The sequence below is a fragment of the Notolabrus celidotus genome, chromosome 21, assembly GCF_009762535.1.
Source record: "Notolabrus celidotus isolate fNotCel1 chromosome 21, fNotCel1.pri, whole genome shotgun sequence".
Classification (NCBI taxonomy): domain Eukaryota; kingdom Metazoa; phylum Chordata; class Actinopteri; order Labriformes; family Labridae; genus Notolabrus; species Notolabrus celidotus.
The window spans coordinates 16364269-16385284 of NC_048292.1; the positions used below are offsets into that span (position 1 = coordinate 16364269).

At 40.4% G+C, this 21016-nt stretch overlaps 1 protein-coding gene across 2 annotated transcripts in view; it reads left to right on the plus strand.

The window, feature by feature from the left end:
- ptpn12 (protein tyrosine phosphatase non-receptor type 12) overlaps positions 1 to 21016 on the plus strand; it is a 75033-nt gene that overhangs the window by 22965 nt on the left and 31052 nt on the right. For both annotated transcript variants that reach the window (XM_034673450.1, XM_034673449.1), the window contains exons 2-10: positions 8341 to 8449; positions 11636 to 11712; positions 11845 to 11940; positions 13486 to 13524; positions 13816 to 13887; positions 14067 to 14126; positions 15540 to 15682; positions 17686 to 17752; positions 17844 to 17921. In XM_034673450.1, the coding sequence (XP_034529341.1) occupies positions 8341 to 8449; positions 11636 to 11712; positions 11845 to 11940; positions 13486 to 13524; positions 13816 to 13887; positions 14067 to 14126; positions 15540 to 15682; positions 17686 to 17752; positions 17844 to 17921 (741 nt within the window). The remainder of the gene's footprint in view (positions 1 to 8340; positions 8450 to 11635; positions 11713 to 11844; positions 11941 to 13485; positions 13525 to 13815; positions 13888 to 14066; positions 14127 to 15539; positions 15683 to 17685; positions 17753 to 17843; positions 17922 to 21016) is intronic.

Below are 21016 nucleotides of genomic sequence, written 5' to 3' on the forward strand. Positions count from 1 at the left end.
GGTGCTGCCAGTAGCAGGTACTGTCAGTGTCTGTCTAGACCTTTACGTCTGTGTTTCTGTGGCGTGTAGTAGCGTGTGTGTTTACATTTGACAGCCATGCTCAGTTTCTGGAGATACGTGTGTAGTAGTGTGAGATTCAGAAACGTAGAAAATCGCAGCGGCCCTCGCCAATGTTTTCTTTTTTTCTTGCTATATAATACAGTTAGCATTCTTTTTCTTCTGTTACTTAATGGGGTTATCAAACAGCATTAAAGCTGGGGTTGGTAGTCAGATTTAGATACACTTTTTGTTATACTGGTTAAAATGATCTTTATGTCCCGGTGGCAATCAATACATAATGTGTTCTTTAAAAAGAGCGAAAGAAAGCCGCTATCTAGCCAGAGTAAACCTGAGAGGCCTGAGGAAATGCTACATTCAAATTCATGCTAGTTTTCCATGACTACCAACCTTAGCTTTAAGATGCTCTATAGCCACCGTCTGTCGGGAATACTGTATTACAACTGGGCACCAATTAAAACCTTTAAATTAAGATATTCGCAGTAAATCTTCGATTTTTACTAAGTGAACAAATATTTGATTATTCAAAAAAAAATCTTGTCCCATCCCTAATGCACCCTTGTATTGGTTGAACATTGGTATATGCTAATATTGGCATCATCTGCACACCGGCAAAAATGTGCGGTCCACTGATGATTGTGGCAGATGTTTATGTGTGTCTAATCACATTAATGCATCAATTTAATAGGGAAGAGTCAGGGTTTTTGAATATTTAAATAGTCTTTGGTTTATTAAAAAAATGTAATAGTTCATGTGACAATTTTCCTACCTTTCAAATACATTTCTTAATTTCTACTAGGGCCTGACTTTAATGCTGCAACTGGCAGATGTTGACTGAAGCCCCTTTGATAGCGGTTAGCTAACTGCTAGGTACTCGTAAACCAGGTGTGCTTCTGTGAGATTCTCAACCAGAAAAAATTGCAGTGACTGTCAGTGGTCAGAAAGTTCTATGTTGAACTTCTTTGAAATTGAAGAGAGTGAGGCACCCTGCAGAAGTGGCTTTTACTAATCAATTAATCGGCAAATAATTCCCAATGACTATCTAATAGTTTTCAAAACGTAATGGAAAAACATCATGATTTAATTAGCCAGATTGTTGCTTCAAACATCAGTATCAGCCCGGATCATACAATAGGTGCCGTTCTGATTAATAACAAACAAACCAAGATTCTCACAGTTTGAGCTTTAAAGAAACCACCATGCTCAGAGACCGGGATTGAACCCTGGTGGTGCAAAGAGATCTAAAGTTTGCCTACATTTCACCAACACAAAAGATAGGGAGGAAGTGAAATGTTGCAAAATGATTTCTTGCACCTGGGAACATCACCAGCTCTCTGTGGATCCTCCTCGTCCACTCAAAGAAGCAGTAATCACACACATGATCCAGTGTTGAAAGCTGTGTGGAAATCAGCCGTGTAAAAGCTGGTTGGCTAACCTAATGAGGTGGCAATAAGGTTGCATTGTGGTGCGTTAGTAAAAAGACTAGTATTGCTGTTGAGGACATTTTTATCAACCTTTGATTTCTAGTTATATCAAACATGAACAGTCGTCTCGTCTTTCTTCCAAATAATAGAGAAGCATCAATAGTGGAACCAATAGAGACTCAGGTTGTTGAGGAGGCTTCATAATGGTGTGAATATCATTCATAATGAAAGATCTCCATCCCTAGTTATGCTGGATGTCAGGCTTCAATGTACCAAAGACAAGAAGTGACATTCTTCCTTTAATACATTTCAAAATAACTCATTTACAACAGAAGCTTAACTCTTTTACTTGGGTTTTTGGAGCTCTGGTTTAGTCCTCATCGTGGCGGTCGCTGGTCCGATTTCTAGCTATGACCCTTTGCTGCATAACACCCCCAACTCTCTACTCCTCACATTTCCTGTCTGTCTAAAACTGTACCTTCAATAAAGGCAAATTTGCTGAAAAATAACTGATGACTTCCGTCTGAGTGGAGCGGAGTAGTTTTGTTGAACATGTGTGCACGTGACTCAAGGTTTCATTTCTGATTGGTTGGATTTGTAATATGTAATAAAAATCAGGTTCACCCAGCCCCCTTGAAACCCAGTGTTAAAATGTGTTAAAAAACGTAATTGAACATATTTAATAAATGGAACTAAGTTGAGTTCTAATATTTTTACACAGTTTTTAGTATATACATATGGTCTGAAATATCATAGGTGGAACGTTTTTGTTGATTTGGGTTCCCAGGGCCTTTAAATGTCTTCTAATGATTGTGTCAGCTGCCACAGTAGCGATGTCACTCTGTTAGAAGCAGTACATTCAGCATGGTACCACTGGCATGAACTCCCTTTCATTACTATGGAGAAGTTTTTAGTACAAATAGTTTCATTCATTGTTACGGACTGCCCAGAGTAGAGGTACGAGTAAAAAATAATTTACAGCCCTAACATGAACAGAGACAAAACTAAACAAGAGTGAAGGAAAGGACTGGTTCTCAGTATTGGAAATTGACTGGATCAGCTCACCCGCACGTTGGTCTGCTGGAGTATACTGGACAGCGTGGTGGTGAGTGGTAAGCCCAAGCTTCTTCGATGAGTTCAAGTGTTATTTTTGTTTGGTTGGATTAAGTTTAAAAGCTGTGCCTGTTCCCCAAAAGTTCGTTGGCTTCTCTGTGGTTGAGTCTCTTGGTTATCTGTCTGCGTCCTCTTCGCATCCCAGCTGCGGCTCATCACGTCAATCAGGTGACGTCACACAAAGTTGACCAAGCACCTTTCAGTGGCTCCTCAGGAAAAGTGACCACCAAACCCAATTTCCCACATGAGAACCGGTCAAAGCCCGATAAAGAAAGGAAAAGAAGAGGAGGCTTAAGGTACACATATGTCCTAACACATATTTAGAAACGTAAACAATAAAAACACATTAGAAAGCAGTAAATATCTGACTCTCTCACGCTGCTTTTACAGAATCGTCATCAGTGAGAAAGTGTGGGATGACAAGCTGCCAAATTCATCTTAGAAAGTTGACTAAGTCAAAGTTAAAGTGAAAGCCTGTAAGCGTCTTTTGAAAAAGGGGACTTCAAACCAGAAATGACGCGTGGTGACTTTTCTTTTGATGAGGCGCTAAATCTAAATCATCTAATTCTGCAGTGGCTTACTCCTCTTAATGTGAAGTCAGGACTGTGCAAAATGTGAACTTGTGGAAAAGTTACATCTGTTTCTAACTATCAGCCGATGTTGCCCGTGTTGTAAAGATCCAAAGTAATGATGCGGGAGAACAAGTCATTGTTTAGGTGTTAAAAACTGTTTCTATGTGAAGGCTTTAATGTGAGAGCTGACTCGTTTCCCTCAGTTCTCTGTGAATGAAGTGAAACGGGCCACAGAGAGAAAAACATCATCATTGTTACGATGTTGGACGGCACAATTGTGTTCATGTTGTCTCCTCGTAATGTGTTCTGTGGGTTGGGGGGGAAATCACAAACCATCTTGAATCACTAGTGCCCGCCTGCTTTGCTCATCGTGTGCTTAAGTGTGTGTATATGTGTGTGTGTGAATGTGTGTGTGTGTGTTTGTGTTTCTTCCCGGGCTCTGGCCCAGCACAGGAGCAGACCTCTGTTGGAAATGTAATTCACATGAGGCAAGAGGAGCTCTAATGCTATTACCACACACACACACACACACACACACACACAAACACACACACAAACACACACACACACACAGACACAAGCACAGCTGTGTTGCCGCCCACAGTCTGTGTGTGTGTGTTTGTGTGTGTGTACCTCTCAGACTCCTTTTCTCTCCCTTGTTTCCTCTCCTTTGCTCTCTGATCGTCTGTCGTTGTGGTTTAGAGAGCTGAGAGATGCAAAATGAAAGGTGAAGAAAAACTCATTTTGTCTTGAGGGTGCCGCTGCGCCTCTAGTCTAAACTGTGTGTGTGTGTGTCTGTGTGTGTGTCTGTGTGTGTGTGTGTGTGTGTGTGTGTGTGTGTGTGTGTGTGTGTGTGTGTGTGTGTATGTGTATGTGTATGTGTATGTGTATGTGTATGTGTGTGTGTGTGTGTCATTGGTGTATTCAGAGGGTTCCGTTTATAGGACAACTGGAGCTCAAAGATACAACATCCTGTAGAGAGAGAGACATTTGTCCATTGCAGAGTTCTCTTTTAAATTTTTGGTGCTTTGTTTTGAGGTTTTGCTCGTTTTTGAAGATCAATGAGAACAAATCATGCACAAACAGACAAGAGTATTATCAACTACAAAAGCTCTAACACAGCGTTTTTTATAGTGTCTCTGTGGTATGGAAATAGTTTGTACAAAAGGTGAGAAAAGAAACAAGCACAGGAAGTCAAAGTCTTCAGGTGTGAGATTCTCAGGAAATCAGGATGTACAGTCATGGCCAAAAGTTTTGAGAATGACACAAATATTACATTTTCACAAAGTCTGCTGCTTCAGGGTTTTTAGGTGTTTTTGTCAGATGTTTCTATGGTATAATGAAATACAATTAGAAGCATTTCATAAGTATCAAAAGCTTTTATTGAGAATTACACAGAATTCATGCAATAATTCAATATTTGCAGTGTTGACCCTTCTTTTTCAAGACCTCTGCAATTCTCCCTGGCATGCTGTCAATCAACTTCTGGACCAAATCCTGACTGATGGCAGTCCATTCTTGCATAATCAATGCTTGGAGTTTGTCAGAATTTGTGGGTTTTTGATTGTCCACCCGCCTCTTGAGGATTGACCACAAGTTCTCAATGGGATTAAGATCTGGGGAGTTTCCTGGCCAAGGGCCCAAAATCTTAATGTTTTGTTCCCCGAGCCATTTTGTTATGACTTTTGCTTTATGGCAAGGTGCTCCATCATGCTGGAAAAGGCATTCTTCATCACCAAACTGCCCTTGGATGGTTGGGAGAAGTTGCTCTCGGAGGACGTTCTGGTACCATTCTTTGTTCATGGCTGTGTTTTTAGGCAAGATTGTGAGAGAGTCCACTCCCTTTACCGAAAAGCAACCCCACACATGAATGGTCTCAGGATGCTTCACTGTTGGCAAGAGACAGGACTGATGGTAGCGCTCACCTCGTCTTCTCCGAACAAGCCTTCCTCCAGATGCCCCAAACAATCGGAAAGGGGATTCATCAGAGAAAATGACTTTACCCCAGTCCTCAGCAGTCCAGTCCCTGTACCTTCTGCAGAATATCAGTCTGTCCCTGATGTTTTTACTGGAGAGAAGTGGCTTCTTTGCTGCCCTCCTTGACACCAGGCCTTCCTCCAAAAGTCTTCGCCTCACTGTGCGTGCAGATGCACTCACACCTGCCTGCTGCCATTCCTGAGCAAGCTCTGCACTGGTGGTGGCCCGATCCCGCAGCTGTAACACCTTCAGGAGACGGTCCTGGCGCTTGCTTGACTTTCTTGGCGCCCTGGAGCCTGTTTGGCAACAATTGAACCTCTCTCCTTGAAGTTCTTGATAATTCGATAGACGGTTGACTGAGGTGCAATCTTACTCGCTGCTATAAACTTCCCTGTTAGGCCCTTTTTGTGCAATGCAATGATGGCTGCACGTGTTTCCTTGCAGGTAACCATGGCTAACAGATGAGGAACAATGGTGTCATGCACCATCTTCCTTTTAAAGTGTCCAGTCACTCAATCATGACAGATTGATCACCAGCCTTGTCCTCATCAACACCCACACCTGTGTTAATGTGTGTGACACCTGTGTGTCATTGAAATGATGTTAGCTGGTCCTTTTGTGGCAGGGCTGAAATGCAGTGGAAATGTGTTTTTGGTGATAAAGTTCATTTTCAAGGCAAAGAGGGACTTTGCAATTAATTGCAGTTGAGCTGATCACTCCTCATAACATTCTGGAGTAAATGCGAATTGCCATTATAAAAACTGAAACAGCAGACTTTGTAAAAATTAATAGTCCCCTCCCGCTGCAGCAACATGAGGAAAGCCTGCAGACAGACAGAGCCAGAGAGAAGAGGTGGGACCATTTTTTCACATGTGGCTCCAGCAGCCCGAACGCCCACGCCGACTTTCTCAGAGTCAGAGAGACGGGGGGAGGAGGAGCCGTGAAGTAATGCCTGAGACAAGTGGAGTAATGCCTAATTTCCTCACAGTCTCCGAAAGAGAGAGAGAAGTGATTGAACCAGCTGAGAGAAACAGAGAGCCTGTGATAGTGGGATCATGTGAATGCTATCTGAGGAAAACAGCAGCAGTTACAAAGAGTCCTGCTGCGTTTTTTTCTTCTTTTCTTTTTTAAAGCGTCACTGTAAGACTTGATTCAAATGCAAAAGAGAAAGAGTTGTTATAAAATTCAGAGAAGGTTTGCAACTTGTGTTGCTCTCACTCTCAGACGAGTTGAGTCTTTAAACTTAATATCTTAATAAAGAAGAAGAGAATGGAGGGTCAGATTCTCATTTCCAACATTCCAGCGTGGATTAGTAGCTCTAGCTGAAGTCTCTCTTCTTATAAAGGAAGTGCTTCATGAAGTTGACATGAAGCTCCTGGTTTCCACAGAATAAGAAGAACTCATCAAAAGGCAAATACTGTAGAAACCTTCAGAATAAAAACGACTGTCGCTAGTCCTGAACTGTAATTCTCAGCAGTGTTAGGAGATGACTTAAGCTGTCGAATCTAATCTCTAATTTAAGTCACAGTTAAGTGATATAATAGGATTGTTGGAGATCAGCATTGGTACCATAAACCGTAGTAATTGGAAGTTATTCTAGTATTATTTTCAAATTAAAAGTTCAATATTTGGCATCAGCATTAATAATAATTGTATTGCACAAATCAGGATGACAATATGTCGCTTCTCTACTTGTTCCTTTTTTTTTTTTAAGTTATGTTTTTGGGCATTTTCACCTTTTATTGGATAGGAACAGAGCCGGCCCTTACCGACTTGGTGCCCTAGGCAATATTTTAACTGGTGCCCCTTGTATTATAACCAACTCCAACAATCACGTCACATTTACACTGAAAGACAACTGACATCTAGCTTTATGTTTTCACAGGTTTCCTTTGTTTAAAAATAAAAAAGAACCTCTAAAAGAACTTTAATAAAATGGTAATAACACAGATATTTAGCAGGAAAATAATTATACAATTTCAAAATACATAATGTAATAGTAGTAGAATTTATTCAGTCATTATATAACAATAATTTTCACAGTACACTTTAAACAAAGCAACACTCATGTATGAATAAGCAAAATGCTTATTTAAGCCTAGCCTACATTTCCTATCTATTTCAGCTAACAGCTTCCAAAGTGTAAAGAAAAACAACAACAACAACAAAACAAAAGCAGGTAAATCATGAACACTAAAAGCATTCAAAAACTGATTTGCATTCCATTCATTTTTTTTTAAAAGTGAATCAAAAGCTTTTAAATGTTTACTGGCATCACTCCGCAATTTAATCCAAAATTAAATTAGATTAAAAAAAAAAAGTTTTTCGTATTATCTTAATCTATCCCTGGATAGGAAAGCTGGAAAAAGACAGGAAATGGGGGGAGTAGAGAGTTGGGGGGAGACATGCAGCAAATGGGGGAGGCTGGGAGTTGAACCTGCGAGCTGCGACGAGGACTATAGCCTCTGTGGGGCGCATGCTTAGACCGCTAAGCCAACGGCGCCCTGCGTACTCGTTTCTTTTATGAAATGCTGCTACACTTGAACATTTTGTCTTAAATCTGAACTCATAGACTTAAATGGAAAGCTTAACAATTTAGAAAAAAGTGTATAATATCAATTATTTATAATTTATAATTTTCCTTTATTTATCAAGTTTGCCTGTGTGGAGGTCGGACATGTCTGTATCCCCCCTGACAGTCTTTATCTGAGCCGCCGTGTCGAAGGCAGCTAACTGAGTTTCTGCTTAACATGTTGTAATTGATCTCTTCCCATTAACTGAATGCGTCTTCATCAGTGTCAGCCACTATTAGATTTGGCCACACTTCTCTTTATGAACTGTTTCACACAGAGGAGAAGGAGTTTCGGTTTGAGTGTGTGGTGTTAGTGGCAGCATGAATGTGAAAGGATGAGTGGTGTGTGTGTCAGAAGTTAACCACTGTTTTCCCCAGCAGACTCTCATCTTCGTCCTCAAATCTAAATTTGTAGCTTCCTCTTTTCTTTACATCATGTGACTTGATACACTGTTTCAGTAACATTTGTTTCTTTCTTGTAGTGAATTGTTGGAAAAAGCTTATGTTATGCTCCTTTCTCTGTTAGTTGATCCATTTCTCACGTAACAAAACATCTCCTGTAGGTTTAAAAGAAGATACTTGACAGCCAACTTATGTTTTTCTCTTGTTGTGTTTCTCATTCCAGCGGTTAAGGCGATTATCAACCAAATACCGGACAGAGAAGATCTACCCCACCAATGTAGGAGAGCGGGAGGAGAATGTAAAGAAGAACAGATACAAAGATATACTGCCATGTAAGTCCTAACAGTGCATCCTCTGCAGACATATCACATCATCGTCTGCATATAGATATAGACAACGTGCCTCCATCTCTTCCAACTGTGAAAAAACCCCACATTTAATTGGTTGATAAAACTGCAGAGATTATTTGATCAACAGCGTGGGTTGATATGAAGCAGAGAGCGCTGAATGACCGCTGTGTTTGTATCCATTATGTTTTCTTCTGTTGTGTATATCTGGCTCACACAGCGCTGCAGGAGCATTTACAGAGCCTTCAGACGTGGTGTCACATCCCCTTTTAACAGCATCTACTATCTTATTTAAACCAACTTTTCAGAAAAATGAACTCTGAAATAAATCAGCATGATAGGAACTAACTGTAATGACAGAAATAATCCAGCTTGTGATTTGACTATATAGACTTTATCTGTGAACATGGAGGAGGCTGGCTTTATGACACACTTCAGCTCGTCTGTAGAGTTAAACCTGTTTTATACATCTGTGTTGAATCAATGCTGTAGATCTGCGTAGCCCAGATTCCTACGTGCACCTTCTAAATGTAACTACGTGTCAAAACGTTTCAGACCACAAGCCCTGTGATTGGTCCACTGGGCGGCATTGCATTTCCTGCATTTACAACCCTTCTGGAATCACCTTACATTGATCATACATTTAGATGTCCACTGCTGCTGTCTGTCTTTTGCGCTGGGATCACCCATAAGCTCAATTTCAGAGCGCTTCCCAACTTACTGTTAAGTAACACAAGTCGTGCCGCAACACTTCCGCATCCTGTTAGGTCTGTTTTAAAAAGGCGCTGTATGCTTTACACAGCTTTCATTCAATGGCATTTTAACATGACACTGTAAAAAATATTGATAGAGATCGTGTCAGAGCATCAGCAGCAGCTCTAAACCAGGAAATTATATCTCCATAAAACAAGTGTGATAACTTTTCTCCTCCGCACGGACCTCCGCAATTGTGTTGACAGCAAGCGGCAACCTCTGGTCTAAAAATATGAGTCCAATGCGGAAGTGTTAAAAGCTGCAGTTCATCAACGATCCGCTTGAGGCTGGCGGAAGTCACATACACATGAATGGGAAAAAGCTGATCTTGACAGCAGAAATAAACATATTTACAGCCTGGTACAAAAGACGAGTGTAGTCTGGATAGCTCATTTCTTGAACGGATCACACTGTGAGGGGGGTGAATTTTTTTTTCTAACGCGGCAATTTTGAAGATATTGAGATTACGAGTCTTCCAATGAGAGGCACAGCTGCCAGCGGGAACACTGTAGCTGTTGGCTAGGAGGCTCAAACTCCGCCTCTTTATGTCACACTGGCTCCACAGCAGCAATATGGCTGCCACCAACGATTGGCCTCAAAACAGCTCTTCAGAAAGAGAGGGGTGACGTCGAGGATACTACGTCCATATTTTATACAGTCTATGGTTGACAAGTTTGATTTCAGAAATCCCGCCCCTTCGTGATTCTGATTGGTTGATGATCAAGAAGTGACACTGATGAGCGTGACGGTGTTCCAAAAAAGGTTGAATTGTTTTCCACTTTTTTAGAGCACTGCGACTAAAATCAGCTGATGCTCAAGGTATTTTTGCGCTGAAAATGCTGAATCACAGAGTTTGCCTAGAAAACAGGCGCTACAACGGTGGCAGTGGACACGCCCCCTTAATCTCCTATGACCTCTCTTGTCTAGTCTTCCTTGTAATAATAGCTGTATGATAAAATGCAAAATGTATAAGCTCTACGAGTATAATAGAGACCACACTGCCCACTAGTATTTCATGTGTATTGCAGTGCGACGTGGAAACATTGACGCACAAGCATGTGGTGCTCAGGTCCACGTTGGTTACTACTGCGTAGGGTGAACTCGGACGCATCAACCAGGCTTTAGCTCTAGTTGTTTTGGCTTCACTTTGGAGGAGCTGTCATGTCTTCCATCTTTTTAACAGTAATGATGTATCTATACACTGAACTAAAGCTGAAACAAGCTATCTGTGCGTTGTGTTCTGATTGAATACTTCATGGAACATTCAGCAGATCTGTAATGATGAACAATATCTCATCTCATGCTGTTATATTGATGACTGATGTTTAAAATACCATCCTGCAGCCGGTAGAGCATTTTGCTATCTCATTCTCCATCGTCTACCTTTATGTTTTTTGGAACCCAAATGATCCTCCAGCATCAAAGCTTGCACCAAATCTTTGAATTAGAAAAATTCTACACTGTGCTCTTAGTGGCTCTCTGCTAGTTGATATCTCACACACATTCCTGCAGCTGAGATTTATAGTCCTGAAGGTTTTGAATGCATTTGTTTACAATCTGTGTGAAAGCTTGTGTCGTGCACGACAGCAGCATTAAAAAGCCATTTATTTATCCTTCCTCAGCATTACAGAGAATACACATTGTGTGCAAGAATGAAGGAGTTAATTTCAGAATTGAAAAGACATTGCAAATTAACATTTATTTAATATTAAAAATTAAGGTTGAATCTTTCTCAAACAAAATTGAGTAAGGTAGAAAATGTTATGAGACAGATTTAAAAGAAGACAATAACATCAATTCTACAAATCATCTAAATGCGTCATTTTTGTATAGATGACACACACACACACACACACACACACACACACACACACACACACACACACACACACACACCCACACACACACACACACACACACACACAGAGTGAGACACAAACAACACATGCAGAAAGGCAGTATGATATTATACGTCACGTTACAGACTCCGCCTCTCGTACACACAAAGCTCTCTCTGTACTCGCTGACCTCAGGCAAAGCTTCCTGACCCAACATCTGTCCTACTTTTTTATTATACCTTTATCCGCTTTTTCCTCTGTCCATCCTTTCATTCACTCATTCACTCACTCATTCATTCATTAAGGCTTTTAGGGAATGAGCTGCTGATTAAGGCACAGGGAGAACTGGTTCATCCGTAACAGATGTGAACACACGCACATGCTTAGATACTTCAACATGTCCATTAACCTCTTTACACGTCCTCATTTATCCTTTTCTTTATCTATGATCGCTCTATTCCTTTTTTCTTCTCTCATTCTATTTCACTGTCTGTTTCTGGAAGCTCATTTATTGTCAGAAGAATATATTTGTGAGTTTTTAATCCATCAAATTAAACCTCTCTCTCTTTTTCCTCCCTAGTTGATCACACCAGGGTGAAGCTGAAATTAAAAACGACCAATCAGGACACAGATTACGTCAATGCAAACTTTATTAAGGTAAAAAAAAAAATTCCTGTTTGTTTGTTGTTCGAGGTTTGATTCTGATTAAACAAAAACAATGCATTTACAGTATCTATAAAAAAGAACTGCAGACTCTGACACTGCTTCTCTTCCCTTCCTCCTCTTTAGGGGATTGATGGCCCAGAAGCTTACATTGCAACTCAGGGCCCACTGCCGAACACTGTCATCGACTTCTGGAGGATGAACTGGGAGTACAATGTAGCTGTGAGTATTGTAGAGAAGAGTAACAGAGACACACTACAGATTTGTTTACAAATTAGTCAAACTTCTGCTGTCAAAAAAAAGAAGAATATTTCACATGATTTTAGAGGAAAACAGGGTTCGTGTTCTTGGACTAGATGGATTGACATGAAGAGAAGGAGAGACGGAGCTGTGATTAGGTTTTAAGTAGCAGTCTGATGAGATAAGATTACCGCTGCAGTAATTACTCTTGTAGGATTAAAGAGATATGGATGTAAGAGGGACGGTATGATTAAAACATTATACAAAGTTGGTTCTATTAATGTGGGAAAGTGATGCTACATGGAGCTTTTTGACTACTTTGTTTATTTCTTTTTCACATTAAAAAAAATCCTCTGTTCATTATTTATCTTGCTTGAAGCGCGGTTCATTTTGTATTCAGAGCTTCAGGTTAACTACACCACCTCTCTTTACCTTTGCTCCCAGAAAAAGAAAAAAACAACTAAGATATATTTTAAAAGATAAACAATCAATAATATTTTCCCCAAGTGAAGTAAGCAAAGAATGACATAAATAAGTAAAGGTGGGGAGGGGCTGGTTTGGCTGGTTTGGACCCATGTACCGTGTCCCTCATGATCCCATAGCTATTCAGTGCATGTAATCCCCCTCGTCTCCTGCCCCATGTTTCCTAAATGTCTTCAGCTGTCCTGTCATATAAAGGCAACAACAAATAATCTAAAACAGGGGTTCTCAAACTTTTTGGAGCCAGGGACCCCTTACAGCTGAGAAAATGTTCCACGGCCCTTTCATAATTGTAACATAGATTAAGCACATGCTTACTACCATTTGCACTCTTAGTTGCCCTTGGAACTATTTGTATTGTAAAACTTATCAATGTAAATACTTCAGACCTGTACCATAGTGAGAAACAGATAACACTTCAATTTGAATCATGTAAATACCACTTGTATACTTTAAAACAGAGGGTCATTTCATTCCTTGTGGACTCAACATGACAGCATTTATACTTTTCAAGTAATTGATCTTAAAAGCTTTCAGAAAATTAACAGTAGCAAGACTCACATATCCCTTTGAGCCACCAAATGGTATCATAACAATGGTGTATATGCTGTTTTTAATGACACAGCACAATTTTATAATTCATTAGAAATGTATTCTAATTGTTTCACGGACCCCCACGCTATGGTACACGGACCCACAGGGGTCCCAGGACCCCACTTTAAGAACCACTGATCTAAAAGAACAAATACCTGTAATCATATTAAACCAAAATACAAGAGTAGGACACCTAGAGCAGAAACAAACGCAAAAAGAACAACACAGAGAGTGTGGGTGTACAAAAGTGAGCAATTTCCATTGCATAAATAAAATCAATAAATACATTAATTAACACAACAATTTTAAAGTTGCTCAGGCAGATTATTAATGGAAAGTTGCCTTTTTCTACAACTTAAATTTGTAGAACATAACAGAGTGAATGTTATGGAAATGTTAAAGCAGTAAGAGTGTGAATATTGATCTTAACACTTCCTGTTGTTGTCCCTGCAGGTTATTGTAATGGCTTGCCGAGAGTTTGAGATGGGAAGGGTAAGGCTGTCACACTAACCTCATTCTTTTTTATGTGTTTGTATCTGTGCATGCATATGATTATTTTATATTCTCTGTATGTTTTTCCATCAGAATATCTTTAAAACGCCTGTAAAGCCTGTTGATTCTGTAACCTGATTCTTAAGGCGATTGCATAAAATGATGTGTGTGTGTGTGTGTGTGTGTGTGTGTGTGTGTGCGCGTGTGCGCGCGCGCGCACAGGAAGCTGTGGTGTTACTCTGGTATTTACTTCTCAGCCAAATCTAATTCTTGTTCCTCTCCTCTGCTTAGAAAAAGTGCGAGCGCTATTTCCCGCTGCTTGGGGAGGAGCCGATGAGTTTTGGCCCTTTCAGAATCTCCTGTGTGAGTAGACAAATCTGTGTCATCACAGCTGTGTGTAACAGGAGAGGGAGAAGGAGCGGGAGCGGGGGATTTTGTTTCTTGTTTTTTTTGGACTCCTGCATTCTCACATTTTGCTCTAATGATGGTTTTAGTCGAGGATTGTGAAAATGTCTTACCCTCTGTGTGTCTGTGTTTTCTAGGAATCAGAGCAGGCCAGAACAGACTACTTTATCAGGACTCTGACAGTGGAATATGAGAATGTAAGTTTTTGTACCCTTGCTCACTGTGTCCTTAAGACATTTCCACATGATAAAGAGACATGGTGATCGGAGCAAGTTACTCGACAACTGAGGCAAAGTTATGATGATGCTTTAAGGAGTATGGTTACCAATGCAGCAGAGACGTTAAACGACTGACAAGCAGCCAAAAAAATATGGTATCAATGTGTTTAATGTGCAAAGGTGGAGAGAACAAAAAGAACGTCTATATCAAGTTTATACCCTTTACCAGACCCTTCATCCATCCCTTATGGCTGCAGGTTGTTCATGATATTTAAATACCAAAACCATAAGTGATTCATTTTGAAACATGATCACATTTAATTCCATTCCACTTTAATTTTGATAGACATGAAAACTAGATTTCATTAGAGAGTTGTTAAAAACAACAATCTACCTCATTTTATTCACTAAGTGTGTTTTATCATACATTTCAATCACAGTTTTTTTCTTCATATAAAACAAGATTTAGTCATCAAAAAGTTTTGTTTTTTTTAAAAGTGGGGTTCATTTTATAATCAGGGTCGTCATGCATTTGACTCATTACAGTATTGTCTTTGTTTTTTATCCATTTTGACATATTTTTCCACACAACGTGTTCTTACTGTCTACTGGTCAGGATTCAGATTTCTGACCTACTTCCTAATTTCTGTCTAGATTTTTTGGGGGTTGTAAAGTCCACATTTAGAGAGGATAGGACAGTGGATAAAGCAGAAAACTAGGAGACAGAAAGGGAGAGCAAGTCAGAATTTAACTCAGGCTAGCTGCCTGTGGACTATAGCCTCTTTACATGGGGTGCACAACTTAACCACTTGGTTAAACTGGTGTCCCTTCTGCCTAGATTTTATTGATCAATTCTTTTTCACTCATAACTTGTTCTTTCTATGTGTTCTACCCAAAACTGGAGTGAAGTTTTGTTTTTGTTTTCATTCATTGAATTCATTCATTCAGTCATTTAAAACCCATAAATACAGCTGTAAGAACAAGGGAGGGAAAGATCTGGATATTACTGCATAAATAGCTGAAACTAAAATCAAAACTAAATATGAAAAATCTATATTTTGATATCAAAGTGGGGATTTTTCTGGTAGTATTTATCTTGTATAACTGAATCTTAATGGAAAATAACATGCGTAACCCAATAGTGATATATTTTAGTTTGAAACAGATATTTGCATTTGTGAAAAGAGCAGTAAGCTATTTTTTGTCAAATTTCCTAAAATTAAAACCACAATCATATTCATATCAAAGTGAACTCAAGCGACTTCCAACAAAGGTTTTATTGAATCTCTAATTGCACATAATCTTCTCCTCTTGTCTTTGTGCTTGAATTTGTAGAACTTCCATCAAACCATCTGCTTTAAAACAAAATCTTCCCTTTTGTCCTCCCTGCAGGAGACTCGGAGGATAACACAGTTCCATTATATGAACTGGCCGGACCACGATGTCCCCTCATCGTTTGACTCCATATTGGACATGATCGGACTGATGAGAGAATACCAAGAGAATGATGACGTTCCTATATGTATACACTGCAGGTACTGCCGCTATAGACTGTTCTGTTACTACGGCAACATTTAAAGCAAGAGAAATGAAAAAAGCTCACACAGTTTAAAAGATTACGCTTCACACTGGCATTGCTTTTTCTGACTTATGCTCTGAATTGAATGATTCATAAGATTGCCAGAGGTTTTTTTTCTGTGAGGAGGCGGTAAGAATGTGCAACAGGTGGCTGGCAGCGAGGGTTTCTGGAAATCAAGTTTCAGCGCAGCAGAGAAATTTCACAGTCACATCCAGACTCAATATATAAACACACGCACATTGCAGATCTTTATTTGTTTTAATTGTATTGTGTCTGTTATTGAATGTATGCGTATGAACAGTCAGGCATTAACAGCCTCAAACAGAAGTCCTTAAGATTCAGTCCCTGCATTCTCTGATTGTTGTGGCCTCTAATTTCTGATCTTGCTGCAGCTTTTTTAAGAAGTTGCATGAAAGTTGGATTGTTTTGAGGCTTTGATTTCTGGGTATCACATAGAGAACATCAACTCTAAGCGACTGGGACAAAAGCTCCAATAAAAGTCAGCTGAGTGAGCTGTTTGTGTCTGAAAACAGTGAAAGATTTTCTGTTTTAAGATCCAAAATACAATGTGTAAAAATTAAATGAAGCTGACATAAATCCCCCTTATCCAACCCTAACTCAGTTGAGGCAGATGTCTGTCTAACATGAGTCTGGTTCTGCAACAAGGTTTTTGCCTGTTAAAGGAAGTTTTTCCTTGCCGCTGTAACTTGTTAAATACTACAAGGTGCAATGCTCATGGTGGATTAAGATGAGATCAGACTGAGTCTTGTTGGTAAGAGGGGACTGGATCGTATCCTGTCTTGATGTTGGGTATTTGTTAATATTTCAACATAGAGTACGGTCTAGACCTGCTCTGTTTGTAAAAGCGTCTTGAGATAACATTTTGGGGGATTTGGTTCTATATAAATAAAGATTGATTGATTGATTGCTATAAAACCACTGATGAGAAGCCATAGGATTAGTAACACTCTTTACAAACACTCTAAGATCAGCACTTACTCACATTTGAATCAGAGCCTTCGGTTGGTAGGAAGTTTGAAACACAGCCTCTGATTGGTCAGTAGACCAGTCAAAAAGTGGAAGTGGTTAAGTAGATGGCTGATAGTTTATAGCATGGATAAGTAAACGCAAGGATGCTCGTGAATTCTCTAAATCACAACATTGTGTCTTTCTGGAAGGACTGAATTTTGTGTTACTTTGAGTGTCACAACCACATTAGGCAATCATGATATAACTTCAGCTCTGAGGTGTGCCTTTTCTCTGTGTTCACATTAACTCATACGCATCCTTTAGCAGCTATAGTGAGAAGATGAAATTGCTGAAAACAGAATCTAAAAGATTGCAGCAACCGGCAACTTGCAGCAGTAAGCAAGTTCACTCGGCTATAGAGTTGGTTCCTCTGCTGCACACATGCGTGGGTGTTCGCACACAGCACACTCACTAACACACACAAGCACACACACACACGGTCTCCATGTGTGTGTAATCAGCTCTAATGAGCAGCCTCAGGACACTTCCTGGTTCCTCTGTTACACAGCAGGACCTAAAGCTGTGTCTCTGCGTCTGCAAAGAAGCTCTGTGTGGGTTGGAGTGCACTCACCGTACTGTATGTGTGTGCAGACACTGTGCTTGTTAGAGCAGCAGAAGTTCCCTGACAGCATGAGATAAAGTTTTATGATTCAATGTGTCAGACCTGATGCCACATAATGTCAGCGTACATGCAGCTCCTGTCTCCATCCTGTCTGTACCAGGATGTGTTTTTCGTGCAAACATTCGAACATGAGATGAAAGAGTGTTTTTACATTATTTATGTTCCCATAAAGAAGAGTGTGTGTGTGTGTGTGTGTGTGTGTGTGTGTGTGTGTGTGTGTGTGTGTGTGTGTGTGTGTATGTGTGTGTCTGTGTCTTTACATGCCTGTGCTTCTGTTCAATCTCATGCGTGTGGCTCTGACGTTACAGTGCAGGCTGTGGGAGGACGGGTGCTATCTGTGCTATCGACTACACGTGGAACCTCCTCAAAGCTGGGGTATGCAAACCTCAAACACACCTGTATAAATACACACACTTAATGTACAGTAAGATGATGAATCCCTTTGATGTTTTGTGCACTTTTATAGAAAATCCCAGAAGATTTTAATGTTTTTCTGTTGATCCAAGAGATGAGGACGCAACGACATTCTGCTGTCCAGACTAAGGTTTGTCTGCTTCTCATAACAACTCTTTCACACGGAGCTGTATTCAGCATTCATGCTGTTTTTGGTTTTCTCAAGCAAAACAGAAATACAGCATTTAATGCTGACTTGCCGGAAACACTGCTTAATACGCAGATGCTAATAAGTAGCCACACATGTTGTCTCAGCTGAATTATGTGTTGAATTAACATATTGAAAATGAGAGCTGTGGTCAACATTTTACAATATTTGCTTTAATAAATTAATACATTCTCACTAGTTATAACTGTCCCTACATGGTGCTTGATGATGGTCAATAAATGAGATGATTAATTGCCCTCCTACAGAGGTCGGAAGTCTCGTTTGTGTACATTGTAGTAGTTGACTATCTCTGTCTCTGATGTCACTAAAAAAGACTTAATCATGACTGATCATTACAAATTGGGGCGACAGGATAAACAAAGGCATCTTTAAGGCTGGTTTATACTTTGTATACGCGAACGTGAGCACTACAGCTGATACATGTTGCTGTTTATCATACAGACATGATTACAGGGGAGAAAAGAGAGGACACGTTGAAGGAGATGAAATACACGGCTGATGTGCGGGAATCCCGGAAATGCTGTAAATGCAGGAAATACATTGTCCCCCAGTGGACCAATCACAGGGCTTGCGGTCTACGTCCATTCAACGCGTAGTTACATTTGGGAGGAGGTGCGTGTCGGCTACGCAAACCTACGATGTAGGCTGCGCCGTCATTTCAGCGCAGAAGAATAAACCAGGCTTTACTGTAATGTGAATGAAATTATTTTAATGCAATCATTATGTCTCCTTTTAATTAACTTTGATAGCAAAGTAGCTTTGATTAAAAAAAGTAGGATTTTTGTACAGCAAGTGTAAGTATTACAGATTTGGGGATCTGATTCTTCCAATACAATCCATCCATTTACATTTGGTGAAGGGTGTGAGTATCATGTCCTCAGGCAGAAACAAAATTAGATAAATAGATGATTAAGCTGTATTCAGAGCTTTAATGTGTTAATCAGCAGTTTTGAGAAGTCCCCTAGATGTACATGTACAGTCATGGCCAAAAGTTTTGAGAATGACACATCTATTAATTTTCACAAAGTCTGCTGTTTCAGTTTTTATAATGGCAATTTGCATATACTCCAGAATGTTATGAGGAGTGATCAGCTCAACTGCAATTAATTGCAAAGTCACTCTTTGCCTTGAAAATGAACTTTATCACCAAAAACACATTTCCACTGCATTTCAGCCCTGCCACAAAAGGACCAGCTAACATCATTTCAATGACACACAGGTGTCACACACATTAACACAGGTGTGGGTGTTGATGAGGACAAGGCTGGCGATCAATCTGTCATGATTGATTGACTGGACACTTTAAAAGGAAGATGGTGCATGACACCATTGTTCCTCATCTGTTAGCCATGGTTACCTGCAAGGAAACACGTGCAGCCATCATTGCATTGCACAAAAAGGGCCTAACAGGGAAGTTTATAGCAGCCAGTAAGATTGCACCTCAGTCAACCGTCTATCCAATTATCAAGAACTTCAAGGAGAGAGGTTCAATTGTTGCCAAACAGGCTCCAGGGCGCCCAAGAAAGTCCAGCAAGCGCCAGGACCGTCTCCTGAAGGTGTTACAGCTGCGGGATCGGGCCACCACCAGTGCAGAACTTGCTCAGGAATGGCAGCAGGCAGGTGTGAGTGCATCTGCACGCACAGTGAGGCGAAGACTTTTGGAGGAAGGCCTGGTGTCAAGGAGGGCAGCAAAGAAGCCACTTCTCTCCAGTAAAAACATCAGGGACAGACTGATATTCTGCAGAAGGTACAGGGACTGGACTGCTGAGGACTGGGGTAAAGTCATTTTCTCTGATGAATCCCCTTTCCGATTGTTTGGGGCATCTGGAGGAAGGCTTGTTTGGAGAAGACGAGGTGAGCGCTACCATCAGTCCTGTCTCTTGCCAACAGTGAAGCATCCTGAGATCATTCATGTGTGGGGTTGCTTTTTGGTCAAGGGAGTGGGCTCTCTCACAATCTTGCCTAAAAACACAGCCATGAATAAAGAATGGTACCAGAACGTCCTCCGAGAGCAACTTCTCCCAACCATCCAAGGGCAGTTTGGTGATGAAGAATGCCTTTTCCAGCATGATGGAGCACCTTGCCATAAAGCAAAAGTCATAACAAAATGGCTCGGGGAACAAAACATTAAGATTTTGGGCCCTTGGCCAGGAAACTCCCCAGATCTTAATCCCATTGAGAACTTGTGGTCAATCCTCAAGAGGCGGGTGGACAATCAAAAACCCACAAATTCTGACAAACTCCAAGCATTGATTATGCAAGAATGGACTGCCATCAGTCAGGATTTGGTCCAGAAGTTGATTGACAGCATGCCAGGGAGAATTGCAGAGGTCTTGAAAAAGAAGGGTCAACACTGCAAATATTGACTTATTGCATGAATTCTGTGTAATTCTCAATAAAAGCTTTTGATACTTATGAAATGCTTCTAATTGTATTTCATTATACCATAGAAACATCTGACAAAAACACCTAAAAACCCTGAAGCAGCAGACTTTGTGAAAATGTAATATTTGTGTCATTCTCAAAACTTTTGGCCATGACTGTATATCACTCCCTTAAGGTTTTAATGAAATCCTTTTGTGTAGTTTAAAATGTCTCTCAGTGATTCTAATTCTATCGCAGCTACATTCCCCGCGTACACCACCTCCTTCACACCACTTCGTTCCTGTTTGACTCGCAGCACACCTTGTTAAAAATGGATCTGAGCCTCTTTAGCTGAGGGCTTCACATTCTCATCATGATTTCAAACAGGTTGAGTCTGTTCTGCTGCTATTGTCGCGTGTTCGTATTAACATGTTTGTTTTGAAACTTGCTTCTGTGGACATGATACTCTACTCTCCAAACATTTGTTCATCCTCAAGTAGCAATGATTCTGCAGAATGAAAGTGTCTCTGCTTAACAAAGCACCCGGCGTGCTCTGGTGTTTTGTACTCTGTGGCTTTTCCCCTCCCACGCACATGTCCTAATATTGAGAGGCCTGAGAGAAAAGTCATTGCATTACCTTCATACATGCTTAC